Below are 27,675 nucleotides of genomic sequence, written 5' to 3'. Positions count from 1 at the left end.
GATGCCATGACTTTGCAAATGGAGCCTTGCTCATTTTGGGCTTCAAATCTTGAAAAATGGCCAGAGCTCTCCACTTACGCCTTGGAGATCTTGCCGTGTCTAGCTGCCAGCGTGGTCTCTGAACGTGTCTTCAGTGCTGCTGGGTGTGTGCTGACAGATAAGCGCACGCCTCTGTCCAGTGACAATGTGGACAGACTAACGTTCATCAAAATGAACAAGTCATGGATCCACAAGGAATTTACTACCCCTGTGTCATACTGGGGAGAGTAAATGCTTGTGGATTTTGAATGTGCTTGATGCAAATCTACCTGTGAAGTGTACAACTGGGGCACAAGTGCTGCCACTGAAGGGGTGTGTGTGTGGCCCAATTGTTGGAAAAAAGGAAGACTCCACTTGGAGTAACCCTTGCTTGCTGTGTTTTTTAAAAGGAGCCAAGATGAACAAGTCATGGTTCAGCAAAGACTTTGCTACCTACCCCGGGGTCATCCTGGGGACGGTTAAGGATGGTGTATGTTTGAATGTGCTTGATGCAAATCTAGCTGTGAAGTGTACAACTGGGGCACAAGTGCTGCCACTGAAGGGGTGGGTGTGTGTGGGGCCCAATTTTTGGAAAAAAGGGAGACTCCGCTTGGAGTAACCCTGGCTTACATTGTTTTTAAAAATGATCCAAGATGAACAGAGCTGGGATCAGGAAAGACTTAGCTACCTACCCCGGTGTCATCCTGGGGACAGTTAAGGATGGCATATGTTTGAATGTGCTTGATGCAAATCTACCAGTGAAGTGTACAACTGGGGCACAAGTGCTGCCACTGAAGGGGTGGGTGTGTGTGGCCCAATTGTTGGAAAAAAAGGAGACTCCGCTTGGAGTAACCTTGCGGTGTTTTACATGATTTCAGAAGGGCGTGCCATGCCTATATCTGTGTCTCCTCCTCTTTTTCCTTGTCCAGCTCTTTTGTTTTCGCATGAGTATATGTCCTTGTCACTTTCCCATGTGTTTGTGTTGTGAGTTGTTTGTCACCTTTTGGACACCTTTGAGGGTGTTTTCTAGGTGTTTTTATGTGTTTGTGATTGCCTCCCATTGTTTCCTATGCGGTTCGAGTGGTTTGCTGAACCGAACTCGACTGAGGCCTCCGTTTGGCGAACCGAACTTGAGCCGAACCACGACTGGTTCGCTCATCTCTAAACCCCACGTTATTTTATTTATTCCCTATCCACATTTGTTTGCAGGGCTCTTACCTCCATTTTCCTTCTTTTTTCAACCCACTAGCCCTTGCTATGACCATTTTACAGCACCAAAGTTTGGGACCCCATTTAATTTTTATATAGAGATGAATGGACTCGTGGAAGTTCAGTTCGACGGGGTCAGCCAAACTTCAAATTAAGATCGGTTTGGGACCTGAAGTTGACCTGCACCCCAATGGAAGTCTTCACCACATGCAACCAGCCATAAACAGATCACTTCCAGGGGTGAGAGTTTGGGTTTTTAAATTTTTATTCTTTTTGGTGCATACTACATCTGATTATGCTGTTGTTACCCCCAGTGCGAGCTGATCAAACACTAAAAGCAGCTCGCACTGGGCTGGGCACCGAGCATACCTGAGCACAGCGATTTTGTTTTTTGGGGTGTTTTTTCATAGACGTCTGTGTTTGTTATGCACACCGAACCTTGGGTTTGCTCACCTCTACTGATGGGTTTTGGGGTCCAGGGTCAAGTCCGAGTACCAAATGGAACTTTTCACTAAAGTTCGTCCAAACCCGGTGAACACTAACATCCACGGGTCCACTCATGCCTACTTGCTAAGTCATTTACCTGTAAGGATTGCTTCAATACCATAATATACATTATTGGAACCAGAACAACACATACTTTATGCATAACGTTTTTCAGATTTTTTTATTGATAAAAACTACACAAAAGCTATAACTGATCATAATAGTATTTAAAAAAAATTATACTCTTGTGTTTTAACCTTGTCAATAAAATCCAAATAAACCAATATGGGAATGATAATCCTTATATATATGACGGGGCCAGGCTTCCCACTGCCTGTTCTGCGCATTTTATTTTTATCGTGATTCTAACCCTCCAATAGAGCAACTCTATTCAAGGCTGTTTTCTCCCCAATGCCGAGCCCTGTGGCTGGCAGTCTGATAAAAAGAAACCTTTCTAACTGGAAAACAGGAAATAAACACAGTTCAAAGAGATCCACTGGGTTATTCGACATGAAACAAGAAGCATTCCCTACCCCAAAATCCCCAAAGTCTCCCCATTTTGGTTCATCTGTATTGGAACCATGCAACGTGTAGAAAAAATGAAACCAAATGTACAAGCAGATATTACTCCCGCGTTCAACGGAAGTGGATCCAAAATTGGTTAAGAAATCCTTTGTGTGGATCCAGTGTTGTTTTTATCTTATTATTTTATTAACTTTATTTTTTTACACCAGTGGGGCTTAGGATAATACTTTAAAGCCAAAATAAACCCCATGCTGTTCCTAATTCATCCGGGAATGGTCCATGGCCCTTTAGCCAGAAGTCTATTTCGTGCTCAATGTTTTTTAGTTTTGCGTTATTTATTGATTATAAGAGCACGTATTTTCTCCAAGGAACTCCAGACAACCGTCATCCATTGCTGTGTGTCTGTCCACTTTCTCTTCTCCCAAGATGCACAATCCAGAAAAAAGACTCCAGACGTTATTGGTTTGGTATCCTCTCAATGTATATGGCAGGTGCTGCTGAGCGAGCTATGGTGGAGATGTAGCTCTGGTCCCTACTAAGCTCTAGGTTGGTGGTCTCTCTTTGCTCTCGAGATGTCCCATCATAGCCCTTATTTACAAGGAGTGTCTTGTGTGTCTGGCAATATCCGACCATGGGCTGGTCATAGCTGTAGTATGGTAGAGTCTTGATGTGCCGCGGAATCTGTTCGTAGACAAAGAAGAAACAAATTAGATTTTAGGTTGATCTTAGGGAATATTTTAGTTATTCTACTATTATTTCAGATAAGAAAAGATCTAAGAACAGTAAAGATATTACTCATTGCATTGCATAGGCAAAACATACAACAAATCCATTGATGTTGGATTTTTTTCAATCCCTAAAATTCACACTGATTGGTTTGGCACAACTTATAAATAGCAGCTTGGAAGACCCGATTTTCTAGTGTTGTATTGTATAGGGGAAAAATATCCAAAGCCTCTATGGGTCTCTTGGAGATTAGGGTACAGCTCTTGTTGGTTTCATCATCTTCACCACTGGGTGGTGAAAACTTGTGCAGTTCTCCCCATTATATAGAAAGCGGGTATAGAAAAATGTGAAAGAAAAAACCTTGGGATTCAATCTCAACAAACTTCAGACTTCTTTATTCCTTAAATTTGATACAGCCCGTACATGCCTTTTACCCTGTTAGCTAAAGCAACGCGTTTCAGATGTCAGGCATCCGTAGACATGATCAGCATGAATAAGGATGTCTGACATGTAAAATGCGTTGGTTGAGCTAACAAGGGAAAAGGTGTGGGCTGTCTGTATAACATTTAAAGAAGAAAGAATAAAGAAGTCAGCAGTTTGTGGAGCCGGACTCCCAAACCTTTTTTGTCATGTACACTTGTTGTAGCAAAGCGGCACCGAGCTCCAAACAGATTAACACGGTCCAAAAGGGTGAGCTGTAAATCTCTTATCTTGATAGAAAAATGTACCAAGGGTTAAATGGGTTAAAAAAACTGTCCAAGTCAAAGAAAGTTACAAAATAACAAAAAAACTAAACTCAGTGATTTAATCTCCAATCACTCCAGCATTATCACTCCTGAGTACTGAGATTAGTGATTGGCTGCAGTGGTCAGTTGACAGATCAATGGTAGATCATTCTACAGGAACTGATGACATCTTGTTCCAGTCACCTCACTTCTTCAGCTAATTACTGACTTCAATAGTCAAGTGACTTCTCACAGGGTAAAGTGACAGAGTGGGGACACCTAGGCTGATGCTCAGACTAGGTACTCTGCATTGTCCTTTAGCTCAGTGGTATGCTTGATGGTAGAAAATTCTGGGTCACCAGCATGACCCTAACTCCTGTCAAAGTTCTGGTATAACTTCCCTCCCATTCCTCCACCCAAGGGGTGAGCCGGGACCGTAATCACAAACCCCACAACAAAACATGGGAAAAACCAAAACTCATAAACACGGAAAGCAAGCTCAAAGGAGCAACACTATGTGCACAGGGGAAAATAACACAAAGTGTAGGAAGCAAACTGACAACCGGGAAACTTCCACACCTCACAATAAACACACCACAGATCACCAAAATAGGTTCACCACAATAAGACCGGATTCACTTCACAAGCTGGAGCTCTTATCGGCGCATACTGAAAGAAATCAGTACCTTAAATAGGAAGAAGAAAGCTGCACGTGACTATTAACAACCTGAGCTCCTAGGTCCTGCTCACAAGTCTGCAGGAATTAACTCCTACAGAGCTGAAGACTAGTGAACCTGAATAAACCAATGCCCGCCTCTTGCTGAACAACTATGAAGCATCAGGTTGCTTGCCAGCTTGGTAGTGTGAACAGAGTCCAATGCCTCCATGGCACCAAGTGCATGCAGAGACGAAAATCGCATGACACGACTAATGAACAGATTCCATCTCTTTTTGTGCCAGTGAATGCCACTGAAACAGCCGGACTTGAGCAACCTCAGATTTAAACAGTGAAAGTGGGACAATGTTTTTATTTTGAAGAGTGTGGTGGGGAAATAAACTGTAGGCCCTTTATAACCCAGCACCATAATGTGGGCCAGCTTGATCTTTGTTATGAGGACCACTCCCGATTGTATCACATTACAACCATCCGAAACCTTTATTACTTAACATGTTGTAAAATCCCAATTCTGTAATATTTCTCATCAGAATTCTTCTAATTGTAATTAACACTGCTCAACTAAATAAGTCTACATTTAGATTTCTTTAGGAAATAGTATTCAATTACTATATTCTAAAGAAAGACCATTGAGCCTACACACCACGATAACCAATCCTAAGGATGTATCAGCGGACAATCTAAGTGGCATGTAACATCGAGTGACATAGATTGAAAGGAGAAGGGGAATGAAGTCCTGGATAATTAGCTGCACTTAAAAATATGAAAACCAAGGTGGAAAGTGCGGCTAATTATCCAGTAATTTCTCCATTTCTATGTATAATTTACATTAGCTTACTGCATCAGCCAATTATATATGCTGGGAAACTGTTCTTAGTAAATTTGTTACTAATAGATCAACTTAAAGACGAGCTAATAACAAAGTAGAAGTATTCCATAAGGTGTTGTCACCACACTGTTCCCATGGGGGTGAGCGTCCAGATGTAAGAAGGGTTGTATACCGTATGCCTGGTGATAATAATCGTCTTAATATTATTTGATAAAAAATAATTTAATTAATAAGAACTTGTCAGCTTGGAAATGCTGTGAAAATTATGGGCAGGATTTTACAGATCAGAAGGAGATGAGCATATTGATATATATAATGTTGGGGAAAAGATTCAGTATAACCTGAGTTTTGTTCAGTGAATTCCCTGCGTCTTTAAGGGTTAGTTGATCGGGGGGTGGTCTGTGAGTGTGAGGGTGTGTTCATCACTAAATAAGCCCGCCCACAGGACTCCAAAGCCTAAAAGGAGCAGAGATGTCAATGACTAAACTACAAATTAAGGCCCCGTTACACGCAACGACATCACTAACGAGATGTTGCTGGGGTCACGGAATTCGTGATGCACATCCGGCCTCGTTAGCGACGTCGTTGTGTGTGACACTTACAAGCGACCGCTAACGATCCCAAATACTCACCAAATCATTGATTGTTGACACGTCGTTCATTTTCAAAATATTGTTGCTCATTTGGGACACAGGTTGTTCGTCATTCCTAATGCAGCACACATCGCTACGTGTGACACCCCGGAACGACGAACAACAGCATACCTGTGTCCTCCGGCAATGAGGTGGGAGTGACGTTAATGCGGCTGCTCTCCGCCTCTCCGCTTCTATTGGTGGTCTGCTGTGTGACGTCGCTGTGACGCCGCACGAACTGCCCCCTTAAAAAAGAGGTTGTTTGCCGGCAACAGCGACGTCGTTAGTAAGGTAAGTTCGTGTGATGCGTACCTGCGATATTGTTCGCTATGGGCAGCAATTTGCCCGTGATGCACAAATGATGGGGGCGGGTGCGATCACTAGCGATGTTGCAGCGTGTAAAGCGGCCTTTAGACTGGAATGTTTCCCACTAATCTATACAACAACCGACTTAGCTGATCCTGCTGTGTAACATACTACCCAAAGATTGCAGCATGTCCAATCTGTCAGAATCCCTTTAAAATTGACAAATATGCATTGATACAGATAGGAAAAGGGTAGCGTATATTTTTTCTGATAACTTTAAAAACATCAATATTTTACTGCGTGAAAACCTCTTATAAATGTCCCTGAGGCTACACCAGAATTATAAAGGCTGCAGCCCATTAGTAGATGCTAATAGGTTGTAGCGTGCATGCGACATTGTTTATATCACAAGTAGAGAGAGATAAGTGGACCTGTAAATGTTTGCTGGGTCGGCCGAACTTTAGTTAGAAGTTCGGTATTTGGACTTGACCCAAACTTGACCCTAAACCACATATAAGTCAATGGAGACCAGAAGTTTTGTGCACTAAAATGTTCGTAGTAAGGGCTAGGGGGCTGCAAAGGGAAGTTAAATGGGGGTAAGAGCAGGAGAATTGCCCTACAAACAAATATAGATAGGGAATGAATAAAAACAGCGTGGGGTCCCCCCTTTTTCATAACCAGAGGAGGTAAAGCAGACAGCTGCAGGCTGATGCCTCAGCGGTCTGATTTTACCTTGGCAGGCTATCAAAAATAGAGAGGACTTCATGCCATTTAAAAAAAAAAAAAAAAGTGGAATTAAATAATTTTCTTAAAATTGCATGATGTGCCCACTATATTTGATAACCAGCCAAGGTAAAGCAGAAAGCTGGATGTTAGTATTATTAGGGGGGCAAGTTCAATGGTTATTTGGTCCTTTTCAGCCTAAAAATAGCAGCCTGCAGCCTCCCCAGAGGTGTCACATCTATTAGATGCACCAGATATGGCGACTTGACTGGCTATTCCTGATTGCCCTGGTGTGTCAATCAGGGTAAAAGTTTTAAGGCTTATATCAGCTGTGAATTGACAACTGATATCAAACCCACAGGCATCTATAAGACACCCCCATTACTAACTCAGTAGGTGTAAAGTAAAAAAAAAATACACAGGAAAAAAAAATAGTTTATTTAAATAAAGACTCCCCACATTCCCTCGTTCACCAATTTATTAAAAGCAAATACTCAAAGTTCCGATTAAATTAAATGGTGTAATGATTCACAACATTCATTGAATCCTATGGAGCCTCGATTTCAAACCTAAGTTCCATAGGTCACTCGCAGTCAGCGGCAGACACAAAATATCCCACACTCATGAGACATTCTGTTCCTGCTGTTTACCGCGAGTGACCTATGGAGCCTCATTCCTGAGGCTGCTTGTTTTTTTTTTGTTTGTTTTTTCGTTTTTGTTTTTTTAAAGTACACCCTTATCCGAAAAATGGTGAAAGGAACTATGGCCTTTGGCCATCACTGCTATGCACATTTCATTTAATGTTTTATACTTGTGCATATTAATGTTATAGTTATAGCCGGGGAACACGATATTTAAGTGGGAAAGTGTGTAAAAGGGGGGGTTTTGCCCTGTATGCACAGTATATACAGTGCCTACAAGTAGTATTCAACCCCCTGCAGATTTAGCAGGTTTACACATTCGGAATTAACTTGGCATTGTGACATTTGGACTGTAGATCAGCCTGGAAGTGTGAAATGCACTGCAGCAAAAAAACAATGTTATTTCTTTTTTTTTTTTCTTAAATTGTGAAAAGTTTATTCAGAGGGTCATTTATTATTCAACCCACTCAAACCACCAGAATTCTGTTTGGTTCCCCTAAAGTATTAAGAAGTATTTCAGGCACAGAGAACAATGAGCTTCACATGTTTGGATTAATTATCTCTTTTTCCAGCCTTTTCTGACTAATTAAGACCCTCCCCAAACTTGTGAACAGCACTCATACATGGTCAACATGGGAAAGACAAAGGAGCATTCCAAGGCCATCAGAGACAAGATCGTGGAGGGTCACAAGGCTGGCAAGGGGTACAAAACCCTTTCCAAGGAGTTGGGCCTACCTGTCTCCACTGTTGGGAGCATCATCCGGAAGTGGAAGGCTTATGGAACTACTGTTAGCCTTCCACGGCCTGGACAGCCTTTGAAAGTTTCCTCCCGTGCCGAGGCCAGGCTTGTCCGAAGAGTCAAGGCTAACCCAAGGACAACAAGGAAGGAGCTCCGGGATGATCTCATGGCAGTGGGGACATTGGTTTCAGTCAACACCATAAGTAACCTACTCCACCGCAATGGTCTCCGTTCCAGACGATCCCGTATGGTACCTTTTCTTTCAAAGCGTCATGTCAAGGCTCGTCTACAGTTTGCTCATGATCACTTGGAGGACTCTGAGACAGACTGGTTCTCTGGTCTGATGAGACCAAGATCGAGATCTTTGGTGCCAACCACACATGTGACGTTTAGAGACTGGATGGCACTGCATACGACCCCAAGAATACCATCCCTACAGTCAAGCATGGTGGTGGCAGCATCATGCTGTGGGGCTGTTTCTCAGCCAAGGGGCCTGGCCATCTGGTCCGCATCCATGGGAAGATGGATAGCACGGCCTACCTGGAGATTTTGGCCAAGAACCTCCGCTCCTCCATCAAGGATCTTAAGATGGGTCGTCATTTCATCTTCCAACAAGACAACGACCCAAAACACACAGCCAAGAAAACCAAGGCATGGTTCAAGAGGGAAAAAATCAAGGTGTTGCAGTGGCCTAGTCAGTCTCCTGACCTTAACCCAATTGAAAACTTGTGGAAGGAGCTCAAGATTAAAGTCCACATGAGACACCCAAAGAACCTAGATAACTTGGAGAAGATCTGCATGGAGGAGTGGGCCAAGATAACTCCAGAGACTTGTGCCGGCCTGATCAGGTCTTATAAAAGAAGATTATTATCTGTAATTGCAAACAAGGGTTATTCCACAAAATATTAAACCTAGGGGTTGAATAATAATTGACCCAGACTTTTATGTTGAAAATTTATTAAAATTTAACTGAGCAACATAACTTGTTGGTTTGTAAGATTTATGCATCTGTTAATAAATCCTGCTCTTGTTTGAAGTTTGCAGGCTCTAACTTATTTGCATCTTATCAAACCTGCTAAATCTGCAGGGGGTTGAATACTACTTGTAGGCACTGTATAAAGGTTTTATGTGCTGATGAATATAGTAAATGCATATGTGTATTCTAATGTTGTAAGTAGCAGAGATGGTTTAGCGCATAGACTATGATAGTCGGCCATCTAGTTGTTGGGTCAGAGTAGTGGCAGACCCATTCCAGAGCAGATGTTAGTCAGTTAAGTCAATGGAAGGGAGGAGTGACAGTTAGCAAGAGGCATGGTTAGCAGAATGGGCTTCTAGGGGTGCCAGTTTTGGATAGGGTTCAAATAACAGAGGATGTGGCCATGGGGTCAGAGCTAGTCAAGGAATTCTGAGGTAACCTCGAGAGATGCTGTGTCTATGGCTCATCTCTGCGAACTTAGAGAGACGTGCGATTAGAGAGACATCAGGGTCCAGAAGTGGACATGGGTGTAAGAAAAAGGGGGAACGCAGAAACAAACCCGGCAGCTTCAGGATGAGGTCCAAGATAGCGGGGGTCAGGTTGAGAAGAAGTAACCCAAAACCAGTAGAAACAGAACCAGGAAAACTTGAGGCCATGTCTGCCATAATGGTGTGAAGGTTAAACTGGACAAGTTTTGTTGCCAAGTGAACTCTCGTGTTGCATGTGTTACTATTTTGTCTGCGAAAAATACTGGCAGAGGGGTGATGGATACCAGTCTAAAGAAACCAATAACGGTCATGCACTCCACCCAAAGTCACATCCGTACATGGAGTTTCCTTGGCGAAGGCGCACGGTGCCTATAAGGCCTTGGGTTCATGCCTTCCTTCAGGTACAACCCCTCCTGATGATGAGCGCCTTGGTTGGCTGCTGTGCTATTCACGTAACGTGTGCGCTGCAGCCAGTACCAGACCAGGAGCATCAGCGGAGATTGTCCAGTGGATCTGTACAGTGCGGTTTGTTCTTTTATTATAACCTGCAACCGGGGACATTATTTTACCAAAAAGGAACATTCCCTTTAAAGCTTTGAGTTGTCCTGTTGTTCTGTTATTCTTCCTGGATATGTATGAATAATTTACAGTGGGGAGTTAACATTCCTAGGTAAAGTGACATCAAGTTCTCAAAGTATTCAGATATTTCCAGGAGGAATAATAGTTGAACAGTACAATAAAAAATTGTAAGTGTAAATATGTTCCAGATTTCTCATTTTATGGGAAATGCTAGTGTAGCGCCCCATGGGGCAGGTGTTTTAACCTACTCGTTGCCAGGCCAGGGGTGCAGATCCTCTGCGTTGTCACAGGGTGGCCTGTTCTGTTACCCCGAGGCATACAGGAAGGAAGATTGGAGGGTGGTAGGGAGGTTGGAGGTAGTAGTTGGAGGTTAGAAAAGTCTATTAGGATCGTGACGCCACCTGTGGCATGCATCCAGGGATAGGGCCACTGCTGCAGGGTCTCTCACTCGCTCCCCACAGGTGGTGTGGGATTACACTGAGGAGGATGACGGGGATAGTGGGGGTAGTCCCCGTTGGCGCCACAGCGCTGGGCAACGGCGCCGGTTAAAGCAGAGGCAGGGGCTGCAGTTCCAAGTCTTTTTACTCACAAGTCTTTTAGACGCTGCCCAAGGTACCACTCTCTGCCACAATGGGCTCCAGCCGATTCGGGGTCCATCGGCAGTAACCGCCGGTGCCCATGAAGGTTTTTAGTGAAGTGTCCCTCTGTAGCTATCTGGAACCTGGGCCAAGCCTTCTGCTCCAAGCCATGGGCCACGAAGAGAGAAAGACACCACCTTCAGTTGTCAGTGCTAGGTGTTATACCAAGCTGTGCTCAGGAAGGTTCTGTCTAAAGTGTGATGGTTGCGCCTACTTCTACCTCATGTGGTGCCCGCCCCTAGTGGTTGTCATAGCGACGGGGGAAGTCCCATGTTTCGTGATGGCTAACTACTTTGTCTGCCCTAGTCCAACCCCCTGTGAGTAAGCACCTTACTGTTGTTTGTGTGTGTTTTGTGAGGGCACCGGCAGGTTACCTTCTTCCTGACCCGGAATATTACCCCAGAAAAGTGGTGTAATACCCTGTGGTGCCTGAAGCCCAAGAGTGCCACACTAGTATTAGCTAAAACAGAGATGGCCGTTCCTCAACAAATACATATTCAGATCAAATAATAATAATGGATAAGAACTTAAAATTTGTTTCTGAAAGCATTTATGAAAAAGGGTTAAAAATTTGGAAAACCGTTAGGGTGTTAGAATAAATTTGATGTAAAACATTGTGGCTTCTGGCGGCACCAGGATCTATATACTGTGCTGCTCGGGCAATTCTGTGACAAAGAAAATCAGTCACCTGAGAACCAAATGTCGGCGTTTTTTATAGTCTGCCAATCAATGTTTGTCTTTTATGCAAAGCCTTATGTGGGGTCAGATAAGGTAAACGCATATTGTAAATTCTGCAAAAGCTGGTAGAAGCTCAGACGGTGACATGTGGCAACAAGAGTTTGATACACAACATGAAATGTCGTTACATAGATGAGAAAAATAAATGCATTTGGTTTAATTTATCAGCTTGGAACAGTGATCCGGCGGAATGCAAAAGAGATTATACAGACCTCTTCCCTATGTGGCCCATTTTGTGCTTTCCTTTCTTTTTTATATCCTCCCAAAGTAATAACTTATTTTTCCTTCTACATGGCCATACGAGGGCTTGATTGTTTTTTTTTGCAAAATAAGTTGTATTTATAAATTGCACCTTTCCTTTTAAAACAGCTGGAAAATTAAAAAAAATGAAAATACGATGAAATGGTTAATCTGCCATTGTTTTTATTTTGATGTGCGTAGAGTAGAGGAAAGGGTTAACCCATGCTGTTGTGTCGATAGAAGAAGTTCACTCCGGAGAAGAAATCATCATGATTTTATTATTCAACATGTTTCAGAGTCTATACAACTCCTTCTTCAGGAGTTGAAATCACTGTTGTACATCAGTGATTTTGATTCCTGAAGGAGTTGTATAGACTCTGAAACACGTTGAATAATAAAATCACAAAGATTACTTCTCCGCAGTGATTTCTTCTATCCACACGGCAGCGCGGATAAATGTTGTGGGCCTCCGCCGATCCCGAACAGGTCAAGAGTCAGTACCGGTGCACCCCTCAATGTGCCTTTCCAGGCCGTCTTTCTCTAGCCCTGACCTTCACTGGACTGTCCTGCACCTCTTCCACCGAGCCCTGACTAAAGGGTGGCTCCCCTTGAACTACAGACTGTCACCTCCTACCGTCACCTCACCCCCTCCGTTCTCATCGCTCTTGTCAATTGTCACTTACTCTGACTGAAAATTTCTCCCTGACTAGAACTGCCTAGTTCTGACTGGTTCTCCAAACTACCCCACTGAGTGCTCCTACACTCCCTCTGCCAGTCTCCACCCCTCCAGGACAGTGAATGGGACTTAAGGCTCCATAACCAGGTATACTGGTCGCTGCTCCTCAGCATTAATGGAGTACCCGCCTTAAACCCTGACCCGGTCTGTGACCTAACAATTGGTGTGTGCAGGTTTTGTCTGTGAACCGGCAGATAACCCATTTCTTACCCAGGATAAGATACCACACCTCTGGCTGAGGTGCAGTACCTCTGTGGCGACGGAAGCCTCAGGGGTACCACATTAACCCTATCCTCTACTTTACCTACACCGATTTATCCTTTGGGTCTGTGGCAGCCAACGTGGTGATCAATTCTGCTTTCATCGTAGTTGTGACCCTCACAACTCCCCCAGGTGTTTCCGTGCATTTTATTCTGGTTCCACCAGGATAAGACACCATCTGCACCTTTGTCTCTTCCAGAAATAATTTTATATTTGTTTTTATTTTGGGTTTTGTTTCTACAGCTTTCTCTATATGGTAAAAATGACCTAAAAAAATGATTTTCCAGGTCAGAACAATACGAAACATAAAGCGTTGTTTTTATTTTTATTATTATTATTATTATTTTATTTAAATAGTGAAAAAACTTTTAGGAATTGAAAACAAAAAATCTGATTTGTTTCACCATTTTCTGTTAAGCATAATGTCATACATTTTCCATTGAAGGAGCTAAATAATATTTTGGGGGTTTTTTCCTGGTAAGTTGATGCTTTTTTTTTTTTTTTTTTGGGGGGGGGGGAAATATTTATTGATCAATTTTTATTGAATTTTTCAATGGCAAATCTGGCTTTTTGGCTTTCCTTATGGTGTGCACTGTATGGGTTAAATCTTTTTATATTTTGATAGACTGGACTTATGCAAAATATTTTGATTTATACATTTTTTTTAATTTCTTTCTTTTAAACTATGTAATGGTAGGGTGGTGAATATAATTTTAATTTTTTAAGTTATTTATTTTTTAGTTCCTGTAGATTTGGATTTGGACCAAAATAGTAGGCTTCTGGTTGTAAGTCATCTCATCCCCACCCCACAATTTCTTAGTTGCTATGGATAACTAAAAATTACTGAGCTATGAGATTGGAATACATGTAGAAACCATTGTTTTTAAATCCTAATAAATTTAGATACATTAAATAAATCCCTGGATTTACCACTAATCCCACTCTACAGTACATAATAATGTAATATACAGCCTTTCAAATCATCTGGAAAATTAAAGTGCATATGTGGCTTTAGCTATCTTTCAGGATAAATTGTCATATGTGTACAGTATCTACAGACCTCCCAATTTTCAAAGAAGGCAAAGAGGGACACATTATGAGGTTCCTGCAATGTTGTGGGCCACAGTATTAACAATAACCCTAACCTCACCTCATAACCACACCCATTAACCATTTCTTTCTCCTAAACATTACCACTTCATTAAGGAAATGTTGGAACGTGATGGACAACCTCTGTAAGCCTGTGCTTGCACTAATAGTAAACCCTTCCATTATGATTCATTAGAGGAACAGCGCAACAAAGCAGCGGGGGACATCATTAGATGCACACCAGGAAAGCCCGACTGTCGCCACTGACTATAATGAGCTCCGCCAACTTTGTGTCAAGATTCCCATCATATTTCAAATCTAATTTCTTGATATTAGAAAACCACAGTGAAGTCTTCTCTTCTATGCTCCTCTCTACCCTCAGGCTATGTCCTTAGTGTTTCTCTCTGCCATAAGGACATCTCTTTGCTCTCAGGATGCCTCCTCAACATTTATTTCCACCCCAAGGCATCTCAGCATTCCTCTCTGGACTCAGGTTGTTTCTTGAGTCTGTTTGTCTGTCTCTGCCATCTGGCCAGCTCCTCAGTGTTCCTCTCTGCCCTCTGGCCATCTCCTTAGCACTCATGTTGTTTCCTTGGCACTCATCTGTGCCCCAAGACCATATCCTTAGGACTCTTTGCCCCAAGCCATTTCCTCAGCATTTTTATCTATCAGGTTATCTCTTTAGCATTCCTCTCTGCCCCATGACCACCCCTTCGGCACGCCCCTCTGCTCTCAGGTTGTTGTCTTAGCACTCCTTTTCTCCATCAGGGCATTTCAACAGCGCTCCTCTCTGCCCTCAGGTTGTCTCCTTGGCACTCCTCTCTTCCCCCGGGTCATTTCCTCAGCACACCTCTTTACCCCCAGGCATTCCTTCCAGCATTCCTATCTACTTCCAGGCTGTCTCCTCCGCATTCTTTTCTACTCTTGGCAGTGTCCTCTCTGTTCCTTTCTACCCACAGGTCATTTCCTCAGCATTTCTCTCCACTCTCAGGACGTCTCTTCTGCATCTCTTTCCACCCTCATGCTGTCTCAACATTTCTCTCTGTGTTCTTCTCTGCCCTCAGGCCACCTCCTCAGTGTTCTCTCTTCCCTCATGCTGTCTACTCAGTGTTCCTCTCTACCCGCAGGAGATCTCCTCCTCATTCCTCTTTGCTCTCAGGACATCTCCTGAACATTTTTTTCCACCTCCATGCATCTGAGCATTCCTCTCTGCCTTCAGGCTGTCTCCTCAGTGTTCCTCTCTGGCTATCTCCACAGCATTTCTCTCTGCTCTTGTGTTGTTTCCTTGACACTTATCTCTGCCCCCAGACCATCTCCTTGGCACTGCTCTTTGTCCTAGGCCATTTCCTCAACATTTCTCTCTGCTATTAGGTCTTCTCCTCAGCATTCCTCTCTAGTCTACCCTATGACCATCTCTTCAGCTCTCCTCTCTGCTCTCAGGTTGTCTTCTTAGCACTCCTTTTTGCTCTCAGGCCATTTCAACAGCGTTCCTCTCTGCCTTCAGGTTGTCTCCTCGGTGCTCCTCTCTGCCCCCAGGGCATTTCCTCAGCACACCTCTCTGCCCCTGGTTCTCCTCCCAGCATTCCTATTTACTCTCAGGTCGTCTCCTTCACATTCCTCTCTACTTATGGCAGTCTCCTGTTTGTTCCTTTCTACCCTCAGACTATCTCCTCAGCATTCCTCTCCTCTCTCAGGGCATCTCCTCAGCATTCCTCTCTGGCCTCAGGCCATCTCCTCAGTGTTCCTCTATGCTGTCAGCCATCTCCTCAGTGTTCCTCTTTGCCATCAGGCTAGCTCATTATTGTTCTTCTCTGTCCTCAGGCCATCTTCTTGGCATTCCTTTCTACCATCAGGCAATCTCCTCTTTGTTCCTCTATGCCATCTCCTATGCACTCATCTCTGCTTTTGGGTTGTCTCCATAGTGCTCCTCTTTGCCCATAGGCCATTTCCTCAGTGCTTCTTTCGGCCCATCATTCCTCTTTACCCTCAGACTGTCTCCTCAGCTTCACTCTCTACCCTCAGGCCATCTCCTCAGCATTCCTCTTTACTTACAGGATCTCTCATCAGCATCTCTTTCCAAGTTCAGGATGTCTCAGGATTCCTCTCTGCTGTCAGGTTGTCTCCTCTGTGTCCCTCTCTGCACTTACGCCAGCTCCTCAGTGTTTGTCTTTGACCTTAGGCTAGGTCATCAGTCTTCCTATCTACCCTCAGACCATCTCCTCAATATTCTTTCTGCCCTCTGGTCATCTCCTCAGTACTCCCCCATTCTAATCTCAGGTTGTCTTCATAGTACTTCCCTTTGCCCTCAGGCCATTTCCTCAGCACTTTTCTCTGCCCTCATTTGTTTCCTTAATGGTTCTCTATGGACATATCCTCAGTACTCCTCTCTGCTCTCAAGTTGTCTTCATAGCATCTCACTGTTCCCTCAAGACATCTAAGCGTTCATATCTGCTCTCAGGTTGTCTCCTTGGTGTTCCTCTCAACCTCCAGGCAATTTTCTCAGCGCTCCTATCTACCTCCAGGCTGTTTCCTCAGCACCTGTTTCTGTCCTCAGGTTGTGTCCTTGGCATCCCTCTCTGCCTCAAGACCATCTCTTTAGCCCTCTCCTCTGGCTCCAGGCTGTCTTCCCAGCATTGTTCTCTAACCTCCCTCTTCATAGTTAACTTTTCAGAGATTTTTCCCTTTTTGTACAATAAAAACATGTCCATATGAAATATGAACAGTAAAAAAATAAATAAAAAATAGAAATCAAAGTATCAAAAATAGCTTTTTTTAAAATTTGTATAAGAAACAAATATAGAAATTACACCGTACTCCAATACAAAGGTAAAAAAAAATAATAAAATGTCTTCTGCAGTCATGTCAGTGAAAAGTTAAATAATAAACTCAGCATTACTCACCCTCCATTGCTGCTCCCGGTGGATATTTACCAGGTGCAGCAGAGATGTTACCCATCAATGTATGTGACCACTACAGCCAATTACTAGGCTGAGCAGTAATGCTCTATGGATGACATAAGACCCTGATACAAGTGACTGGCTACCGTGGTCCTCTGTATTCAAGACTGTTGCAGATTACAAAACAATTTCACTGGGAATATATATAAATGCTGTGCCCTTCTATAGTCTGACACCACAGGACTGTCTGTCACCCGTGATACACCCGTGACAATTGCTTACATCAAGCCACCGTCACATGTCAGCTGTTCGGTGGCGCAGTTAGGTGTCATATCCCCACCTGATATTCATGAAGTATCCATAAAATAGATTCTGCACAACCCCTTTAAATTTTCAAGTAAGGGATTTAAACTGTATATAAATTGTGCAATATTTTTTAATTAAAGGGAACCAACTATCAGGATTTTCATATAAAGTAAAGCCAGTGCTATATTGGCACTACGATGCTGAATGTAACCATACCTTTTGTTCAGAGATTGGATGTTTTATTTCAGAAATATGTGAAAGTAAAGTTCCAGCAATGCACTGCTATTTGATTGACAGGTGCAACAGGAAGGGAATGTGTTTTGGGATTTGCTATCTATTCCCACCCCTGCCTGTCTGTCTGCCTGCATAGAAATTAACGTCTATGACGGCAACAGGGGGAGGAAGCCCAGGCAGCTAGATGGGCGAGAATAGATAGCAAAACCAGACCCACATTTTCTCTTTCTGTTGCACCTGTCAATCAAATAGCATTGGCTTTACATTATATAGGAAATTACTGCTGGTTGGTTCCCTTTAAATTTATGTTGAAGCAGTCTAATGCAGATGTTCTAAATTGCCTCATTGTTACCGTGAGTTTTTGCAGCTGGTATGGTTCATCGTATTAGATACTGAGGCAAAAAGAAAAAATGTGTGTACAAAAGGTGAAATTACAACAAATCTAAAAAATGGAAAAAAAAATGCAACACTGCATGATTTTCACCTTCCGGACCTTTTTTCTTTGTGCCTTGGTACTTGTATCATGCAGACAGTTGCAGGAGTCCACTGGTTTCTTCATAGATTTCTCTATAGACGTACAGTGTATGCTGTTTTTATACCACATTATATAGATGATATACAAGTTTTCTATTTTATCCATGCTCTTCAATGGGTATGAAACCCTCTGCCCCATCACAATCATGCCTTTTGCTAAGTACATAAGAAACATCCTTATCTGTCCGCAGCAGATTGTGCTAAATTAACAAGTTCCTTATATGCTGAAAGTTGGAAATATAGTCAATGTTAAAGAAATTTTAATAAAAATTGACGAAATATTACAAAACATTTAGATTTATGCAATTTGTATTTTAGGACTGGTAAACTGTGAAGCTAAAAATCAAGTTTAGTATGTAAATAGGTGACAATTCTGTGCAAATTCACTTCTTGAAATATCTTTATAGTGGCCAGAGCTATTTTTATGATTAAGAGGCCAAAATCCTTTTCTTAGTTATAGATTTATTAGTTTAAATGTAACTTGCCACCACCAGATCAAATGTGGCCAGGTATTGCTGCTCCCCATGTATGTCATTTTTCTTCTTTCTTCCCCCTGTAAATCTGCCATGGATGTATTTATCTAAGAAGTGATCATAAAAGGGTTAATGCCGCGCTGCTGTGTACAAAAAAGGCAATCTCAGGATAACGCGTTTCGGAGATTCCATCTTCTTAATCAGACAAAATCACAGTATTAATCTCTGCTAGTCTGCTTGTTAGGCACTTTTCATCACATGTTGTGAGGAGTAGAGATGAGTGAACCTTTGGAAGTTCGGTTCGGAGGTTACAGTCAAACCTTAAAGTTCGGTTAGTGACCTCGACTTGATGTGAACCTCAATGGAAGTCAGTAATTGGGCAGTTCGTGGCTCCACTCACATGCAGCCAGCCATAAGCAGAACACTTCCGGGGGCGGGTGGACAGGGTTTTTCAAAAAATGTTGTAGTGTGTGCACACTACATTTGATCACGCTGATTTTACCCCGAGTGTGAGCCGATCAAACACTGCACGTGGCTTGCACAGGGCTGAGCATCACTCATACCCAAGCACAGCGCTGCTCGCTTGAGTGATTTGCACATGTAACCCACTTGAAGTTCAAACCTGAAATTTGTTTTTTTGGAAGTCAATTTCCAAACCCAAACTCTGAACATTGAACCTCAGGTTTGCCCATCTCTAGTGAGGAGGTCAATCACATTTGCTCCTCTCATATTTACACTGGATTAAATCTTCTACCCATGCCAGCTACAGTTTATTCTGTTTTGGTGTCCCAGACTTTCTGAAGAAGGTGTGGCTTTTGCTTGGAGCAGTGGTAGAGTCTACCCGTTCTCTGGATCTTTCCTCTCCGCTCTTGTTTTCCTTCTTATCTCTTATTGTCTGATACCTATGTGTGTGTGTGCTGTGTAACATAGTTTTGGTTTCACCTGTCTGTCTCTTTTTGTGGGTTGTTATTTCACTCCTCTTCCGGCCCCCACTTGTGGAGGGGGTATCAGATCAGGGTTTGTCAGGAGCAGGGCCAGGAAGGAGACTCGGGCATCCTCACCTTTCGAGATATCCCTGAGATTAGAGATAGCACAGGGCCCCCTAGCCTGAGGGTCAGCGTGGAGTGCCAGCTTCCTGCCATCCCTAAAGTCATTGTGACTATAACAAAGGCTGTGTTACAGTAACCCATACTATTAGAAAACAAGAACATTTTATTTAACAATAACTTTAAAGGGAACCTGTCACTCGATTAATGCTGTCCAAACCATGGATTGCATGAATCCCTGGAAGCTGGATTGCAGCCAGGTATATTTTTCTCTGAAACGCTCCGGAATTTCAGATAAAATATATTTTGAAGGTCTGGTCAGGGACCATAGTACAGCTTCTATGCAGCTCCAAGTGATTGACCGGATCTTTAAAATCTATTTTCTCTGGCAAATAAATATATACTGTGCAGCCAGGTTCTGATTCGTGCTAAATGAGTCTGGTTTACTGATTCCTTTTCATGTGGTCATTTTTGGGGCAAGGTGCCTCTGCTATCACGGATTTGGGAATGGTGGGGTAATGCTATAGAATAAATTAGATTATTATTAATACTACTTCTAATAAGAATATTGAAAATGTTAAACAATACAACATAGAAGATAAAAAGATCTAGGGCCCATCAGTATTATAACAAGTTGGCCACACGTCAGGTACGCAGAGCTCGGAGGATGCAGAGGTATCACTAGCACTACATTTCTTACTGGCAGTAAATAAATCATTTTATATTGTACAGTCCAGGACAGCTGCATGATGAGCCCTGAGTTCAGTTCACGCAATCAGAGGCAGAGTTAATGGGGTGAGTGTTTAATATGAGACATAGACTGTCTCATTCATTAATGTAATCAAGCGTGTCTTACGGGCACACTCTGATCCCGCAGCACTGGCATCGGGAAGAGCAGTCTCTGTATTGACTGAGGTTATGATTGTGAACAGATAGCACAAAAAGTATAAACGTGCACAGATGTGTCAGCGGCTGCAAGACGAAGCCGTAAAATAATGTTATTAAATGAGATAGTAGGAAATTATTACCCTGCTAATTAGTGTCATGTTCAGGTCTCCATTTCTTTCTGTGTTCTTTTATGAAAATCATCTTTAAAACGTCTATTCACACTGTGCTGATGTCATCAAGATTCAGATTAATGATTTACCACTAGCAGCAAGACTGTAATACTACACAAAATTCCAGTAATGCTCTGTATTATCCCCCTTCAGCAATCTAGTTGTGAGGGCAGCCCGGGGCGGTAGCTGTGGTTGAGGCATTGTCCTCGGATGCCCGGTACACCCCTGCAGGCTGCAGGATATTATTTGTGGTGATGTGATGGATTAGTGGGGCATGAAGGTTTGGGCGGTGCAGGTCATACTCTTTGTGCGGCTGCATATGTGTCGCCCTGGGCAAGCCAGGGGACACAGGTCACACACCACCACACCCCACATCCCAGGTAGGAACAACAAAGCTAACCAAAAATCCTTGTTGCCTTCCTCCAGGAGTCTGATGATGCACACCAGGGGGTGGGCCAGGCGGTTGGCTCCGCCCACCGAGGGGCTCACAACTCTGGAGGCGGGAAAACCAGGCAGTCAGCTCAGGGACCAGCTTGAGTAAACAACAGAGTCAGCTCAGGGACGAGCTTGAGTAAACAACTAAGTGAAAGTAGTGAAAGTAGTAAAGGAGGAAAGCAAGTGAGGTGACAAGAAGGAAGGAAAGCCTGAAGGGTCCAGCTTTGTGTAGGACCAGGTCAGCAAGGTCAGCAACGGCGGTGACTGTCTGGAGGGGGACTGTTTGGAAGTTCCTGGAAGGACCCCGTTGGCTGTGTGCCCGGCGGTCTGGAGCAGTGTTCCGAAGGACAGTCAGCACCAGGGCAGGGGCCTCTCGGACCCCGGCAAGGCTAGGAGTCGCCAAATTTGCCGAATCCGTCAGTGAAGGGGACGTAGATCCCCCAACAACAAAGTCCCGATTGAAGGCAACAGCCCAGCCAGTATAGAAGAGACACCGCCACCGCCAAGGCACCCGTTTCTTAGGGCCAGCACCTGCGGGCAAAGAGTAGAGCTCCCCCTTGAAGCCGGGGAGCGGGTAACCGGAGGGAATCCACCGCTACCACAAGTCAACCATAGGTGCAAGGAAGAGGGACATCACCGTCACCTACCGGGAGTGCAGGTGCAGCCGTCTGTGGGACCGTCCTACCAGCCGTTTGGTTTACCATACAAACTGTGTCCATGTCTCAGGCTGAGTGAGTACCACAGTGCCGCAAGGCACAGCGCTGCCCCCGCGTCCCTGCGCCCACCAGGCCCCGCACCTCACAAACCATCACCGGGCCCCGGGATCACCAACCCCTGCCCACGGAGGGGCAACACAACACCTGGCTGCTCCGCATCACCATCCCCGGGATCCCCGTACTGAGCAGCGGTGGTGAAATCACCACAACCATGGGTGGCGTCACGGACAATAAACAATTCCCACACCCAACAACCCCCCTTCACTCACGGGCGAGGAGTGTCGCTCGAGAAACCCCGGGATCCGGCCCACAGCTCGAGCCACCACTGAGCAGCTGCCGGACCCGAGCAGAAGGGGTGAGCGTAGTGTGCCGACACCCTCCTCCCCGCCCGCGACACATATCTCCAATGTCTGGGGCAAACCAGGTCCCATTCACAGTGAAGATAGACAATGAGGCAAACCGTTCTTAACCAACATTTCTTTTAGTTCAAAATGTTAGACTTTACAAGTGAGGCAGCTGTGACGGTGTGTCCCTCCCCCACCCCACCCCGGCCTGTATTAATGTACTCTATGCCATAAAGGGTCATGCAGGTTGTTTTGCTGCTTTTGTTCTTCTCAGCTGGGGGTGACTCCAATAAACAGGCCTGTGGGAGACAATGGATCCATGAGCTTCTGGAGACTTCTCCATAGATAGCCTCATACTTAAAAGTGGGTGTGAACAATTCCCCTCCAGGGGTGGATCCCCAGGCACTGGAGAACACACTGTTGGTGGATCAGTCAGTTGAGTTGAGTGTATGCTGAGGTTCAAGCAGCTGGGATCTTCCCTGAGGCAAGACCCTGGCACCCGTGAGTGGATTTATGGAAGCTGTCACGTGGGATTAGGTTGTGTCCCTCATCTGTTGGATCCATTGACTTCTTCCAAGGATACTTCTGCGTGTTCTCTGGCATCAGATTTCCGGATGGCGCACTCGTAACTTTGAGAACTCATTGTGGACTCTAAAGAACAATATTGATATTTGATGTTCTATGCTCCCTGCCTCAATAAAACTTGTTGGATTGTTCATCGGCCTGTTGTCTCTGCCTGCTCTGTTGCATACCCTGTCACAGCAGCATTCACATATCTCAAGCACAGTACCTTCTTTGTACAACTTCAGATGCACCATAATAGACTTTAAAGTTTTGTTCCCTACCTAACAGTTCACCTTTGTTTCACTTTTCTCCGGAGGATCTCCAAGAGTTACACTTAGTATAATCGGGATCGACACCCAGGTCCTTGAATAAACTATGTCGCAGCTTCTCAAGCACTTCCTCTAGAAGCCCTATCCTCTTTAGACAAGAGGGGGGTATGGGGGTCACCATAGTCCCAGTGAAGAGCTCTCCACTCGCAGTCACTGCTTCTGAAGGTTCCGTATAAAAAGGTGGATCCCTGCCGCATTGGAGTTGGCTGCTTACCCCTGCCAGGAAGGGTCAGAGGCCCAGCTTGCAGTACGTCCAATAGCTCCGTTTCTACAGTAGTCTTGGAGCCATTCGTCCATTACTAGCCCTTAGCATAACTCATCTACTTTCTTGACCTATGGTCACCTAGCACAGAGCAAGCCCTAGCTTTAAATCTTTAAAAGCCTATACTTACATTCTTGTTATATACACATGCATTCCCACATAACAGACCTACTCTCTACATTATTATGACTCTACGCAATAATATATATATATATATACATATATACTTCAGTCTCCAGAGGCAGGAATCCAAACACTTTCATACATAGTGATTGGACTTGACTTTAAGTTGACTTTTCATTTTTCTGGAAACAAAGATGTCAAGTCACTGGTCCATAGAATATAATTTTTCTCATATATTTTCCAAAAGAGACTTCACTAAAGAGCCTTCAGTAAGCAAAACGCAAGTGAGGTAAAATTATTTTTCACCTTCAATCAGAATATTGTTATACTGTATATCTGCCATGTCATAACCAGTTCTTCTTTGACTTCTTAAAGCTTTCAGGAGGTGATTGGTCATCTTTAAAAGGGAACCTGTCATGTTGGAGATGGTATCTGATCTGCAGCCAGGATGTTAGAGAGCAGGAGGACATGATCAAATTGATGCAGGTTTTTGTAGAAAAAGCTTAATTAAACCTATATTTTATTAGTTGAAATCCCTGTTTTAATACTGTACATGAGTCCAGTGGGTGGTCCTTTACAATGATTGACAGTCCTCCCTGTAGCCTGTGCATGTAGAGATAGCTGTCAATCACTAGTAGGACTGCCCACTGGACTCACATAAGTAAAAACACCAGGGATTTCAATTAATAAAATACAAGTTATAATGAATCTCTTCCCACAGACTCATATATCTATTTCTGCTCAGTTTCTTGTTCTCTATACTATGATGTCCTCAGAACAGGCTGCATGTAAAACATGACATATTCCCTTTAAGCTCTTTCGTTTAACTACTTAAGCGGTCAAGGAGCCTTTAATGATTTAGAAACAAATTGGTTCATAAGTATATGACTAGGATCCAGAATTGTCAGGCAATGTCAGTGGGGAGCTAAGGGAAGCAATAGCCGTAATTCATTATTAATATTCAATTTGAAAAACACTTTGCAACAGATATAAAGCCCTAGTTAAGATGGAGCAAGGACAAGGGTGTAATAAGTGTGCACTTAAGATGTGGAAGATTATCAGGTGTGATGGACCGTCGCTTCTCCCTCATATTCTACAGTTATCTCTCACTTCATTGACCAAGAAGGAGTGATATTACTGACTAACACCCTTCCTAACCTGCTTGTACTGGACCTTTTTTTGCCAAAAGTGCTGAATCCGTCAGGACACAACTTCAGGAGGTGAGGGATAAAGAATAAGAATAAGAAATGACTAATTCAAGCAAGAGTATTTACTGAGTAATTGTAGGCTTCCATTAGAAAGGATACCGGCATCAACGGTAGCTGCACACAACACTTCAGCCACGGTCATCTCTAGAGTTATGTCCAGTGTTACATGGCTAGATCCGGTAATTGCACAACATTCCTTCAATGCTCACTACTGTATGTGCCACCAAGTCTCCCCACCAGTGTCTGTTTGTCTGCATTTAGAGGTGTAACAGAGCTACATAGGACACTAAAGGGTGCAATTCAGGTTTTTCTGTTTGAGTGCTTATTTTGAGAGATTCAATTCATGACTCCTCGGAAGTATGCATTCATTTGAGTAAGTTAGAGTTTTATATGTAAAAAACTCTGTTACTTTAGGTGGTGTCTTGTGGCAATGTCGTTAGTGCAGTCTACCATGGAACCCCTTGAGAAATGGCCAAGAAAGAGCTTAACGTGATGTAAACCACCTGAAAGGTAAAGGTCCATTCCAAAGATAGTAAGTTATCCCCTATCCATTGGACTGAAACCACCAGCGATCCTGAAAACAGGACTCTACAACCGACCCCATCTTGACTGGAATGGAGCTGCACATGCTTGATCCCCACTCCATTAATGGTCTATGGGATTGACGGAATTACTTGAACGCTGTGCTCACCTTTTTCCAGAAGTCCCATATACTCTGCTCCCAAAGAATTTGTTCAATATAAGACATGTTTGGGCAAAAAAAACAAGCACAGTATGGTGGCTGTGTAGACCAGGGTTAGATTCTGGTCCAAGTTCAAAATGAATGAGTAATGCTCACACCAGCATCCCCGCATGGTCCTGCCCCCTTCCCTCGGCTGGGGCGTTGGCTGGCTCACCTGTCTGTCCCAGTAGCTACTCTGCTCCCGTCCCATGATGCTTTCTCCCGAACTCTGCATTGCAGACTTACTGCTTCTGCTCTAGAGGTTTGCGTGTGGCCACACCCCCTTTCTTAAAAGGCCAGCACACCCTTAACCCAGAAGTGCTCTCAGGTCAGCTGAGTTGCAGTAGGTATTTAAGATACTTCCTCCCTTTAGGAAGTGCCTGGGCAACAAGTCTAATGCATTGTAAGCTCTCAGGTTCCCTAGCACTGTCCTGCTGCTGTTGTATTGTGCTAGGTTCCACTGCTGACATATGTTTGTGTTTCATTGTACTGCTGCTGATATCTCTAACCTGCCGCTGCTCTTGCAAGCTGCCACATCGGCCGCCAACCACGAGACCAGCTGTCACAAAGTATCCTTACCAGCTGCTGCTGCCGTATCCATCCATGCATCCATCAATCCCGATCAAAACATTGACACCTGCTACTGCTGTGATCTCTCTCCAGAGACTGTCGCTCCCGTATCCCTGGGGCGAGCCATCACAGCATCAGTCTTCCCAACTGGTACTTGGTCTCACACCTGCAGCGTAATACTCTCACCATCAGAGGCTCTGGTGAAAACGAGGTGTGGTTCTGCAGTCAAGCCCGTCTGGGTTTTCTGTGTGCTGTGGCCCAGTGGGTTCGCTAAATCCCTGCTCACCCAGTGAGCATAACAGTATGGTACTGCTAAAAATTTGCATCTGACTAATAGGACTACATAATAAATATACAGTGTACTAATATAGGGACATGGGAATTCTGGACACAAACCATGTCATGGTAACATTGTGATGCCTCCAGTTCCTTCTGAAGGAATATCATTTATTAAGATTTGACCGTATCAATGGCGGCCTTGACTGTGTGGACACAAAGAGTGTATGATCCATAAAGAAGAACAAAGCAGACCCTCTTCACAGGTGTCAGCAGCAAGTAGGTTAATACTGGACCTGCTTGACAGAATGGAAGTGACAGCGCAGCAAGAGTGGTACTGCATATCTTATCTTGTGCGCCGGATGACACAGACCCCTGACTGTCATGTAGCTAAAGTGTCTCCTCAATTGAATCTGACAGCAAGAAAATGAAGAGTCCGCCATCTTTTTTTCTTATCATCTACCTAGCCGTCTGGTACAAGACAATGCTCCTCTTTTATGTTGAGAACCCCCAATATCGGCAATTTATGGCACATGGGTTATTGTGGTAATTTTGCCTAGTGTTGTATCTTAATGAGCCGCCATGGAATGGGACTAATTAGTGTAAAAGCCGTCGATGCCTTGTATGCAACTGTGAGGAAAAGAATGATTTTTGTAAGATGTTGTGGTTGCAGATCCCGTCCCATGCTGTCAGACACACGTCTCACACTGAGTGACTGCGGGCTGGCTGCGGTTGTGGCTGCTTGTGTATAGACACTAGAGGAAAGCTGTCATAAAAGATCAAATAATCATCAATTCTACATATGGGAAAACCAACCAACACAGGTCATAATTATAGAAGAATCGCCTCCAGCATGTCGTTATCTGGTCAACGGATTTGTCAGTGACACCTAAAAGGAATAATCCTTGTCAGGTTGGACTATTCTATCTGCCCCGGCTAAGATGTATCTCCATTAGAACATCAATTAAGAGCAGAGGCTTCTACCACGTCCTGCATGATGGCTACGTCTCAGGCATTGTAGGCACTAATGCATTATCTTCCTGAGCTCAAAAACTATTTCCTACCCTTTAAGATGCAGCTCCTCACTCTGAGCACGCTTTCTATATGATATGTGTCTTGTAATATCATGCTTTTCACTGCAATAATGTGATGCTAGCCCCTACTTACCGGGAGTGTGGGCAGGAGCGTGGTCAGGACAGCCGGGGTCTGTTTACAGGAGGACACGTATAAGCACAAGGGGAAAACAGAGGCGTAGTCAGGGCAATATCCGAGGGTCAGAAGTCCAGTACAGCACATAAGAAGTTCAGTGGGAAAGCAGAGATGTAGTCAGGTAACAGTCTGTGGTCAAACAGGCAGGAGGTCACAACAGGAACAGGGAGCAGGCATTGAAGAGTCAAATAACAGTCCGGGGACAGAAAAGAAAGATCAGAACATGACACACACCAACAGCACAACTGCAAAACCAGAAAATACAACTGGCGATGTCCTGGGCAAGCATGCCCTGTAAAGAAGCCTGGACACCTGAGTAATCAGCACCATCATGGAATCCTGTGCTGTCAAACACACTGCTAATGACACAGGAAAGTGTAGCGGAGCATC

At 44.0% G+C, this 27,675-nt stretch overlaps 1 protein-coding gene across 4 annotated transcripts in view; it reads right to left on the bottom strand.

Annotated features, from left to right (window-relative positions):
* Positions 1 to 1,875: 1,875 nt before the first annotated feature.
* Positions 1,876 to 27,675, bottom strand: part of LRRTM4 (leucine rich repeat transmembrane neuronal 4) — a 1,009,447-nt gene continuing 983,647 nt past the window's right edge. For 2 of the 4 annotated variants that reach the window (XM_075346180.1, XM_075346181.1), the window contains one exon: positions 1,876 to 2,919. In XM_075346180.1, the coding sequence (XP_075202295.1) occupies positions 2,695 to 2,919 (225 nt within the window). In that variant the 3' untranslated portion in view covers positions 1,876 to 2,694. The remainder of the gene's footprint in view (positions 2,920 to 27,675) is intronic. The other 2 variants (XM_075346182.1, XM_075346183.1) reach the window with 1 other exon arrangement.

This window comes from Anomaloglossus baeobatrachus, chromosome 4, assembly GCF_048569485.1.
Source record: "Anomaloglossus baeobatrachus isolate aAnoBae1 chromosome 4, aAnoBae1.hap1, whole genome shotgun sequence".
Taxonomy (NCBI): domain Eukaryota; kingdom Metazoa; phylum Chordata; class Amphibia; order Anura; family Aromobatidae; genus Anomaloglossus; species Anomaloglossus baeobatrachus.
Note: the sequence above shows the minus strand (reverse complement) of the source record. Positions and strands in the feature narration are given on the sequence as shown.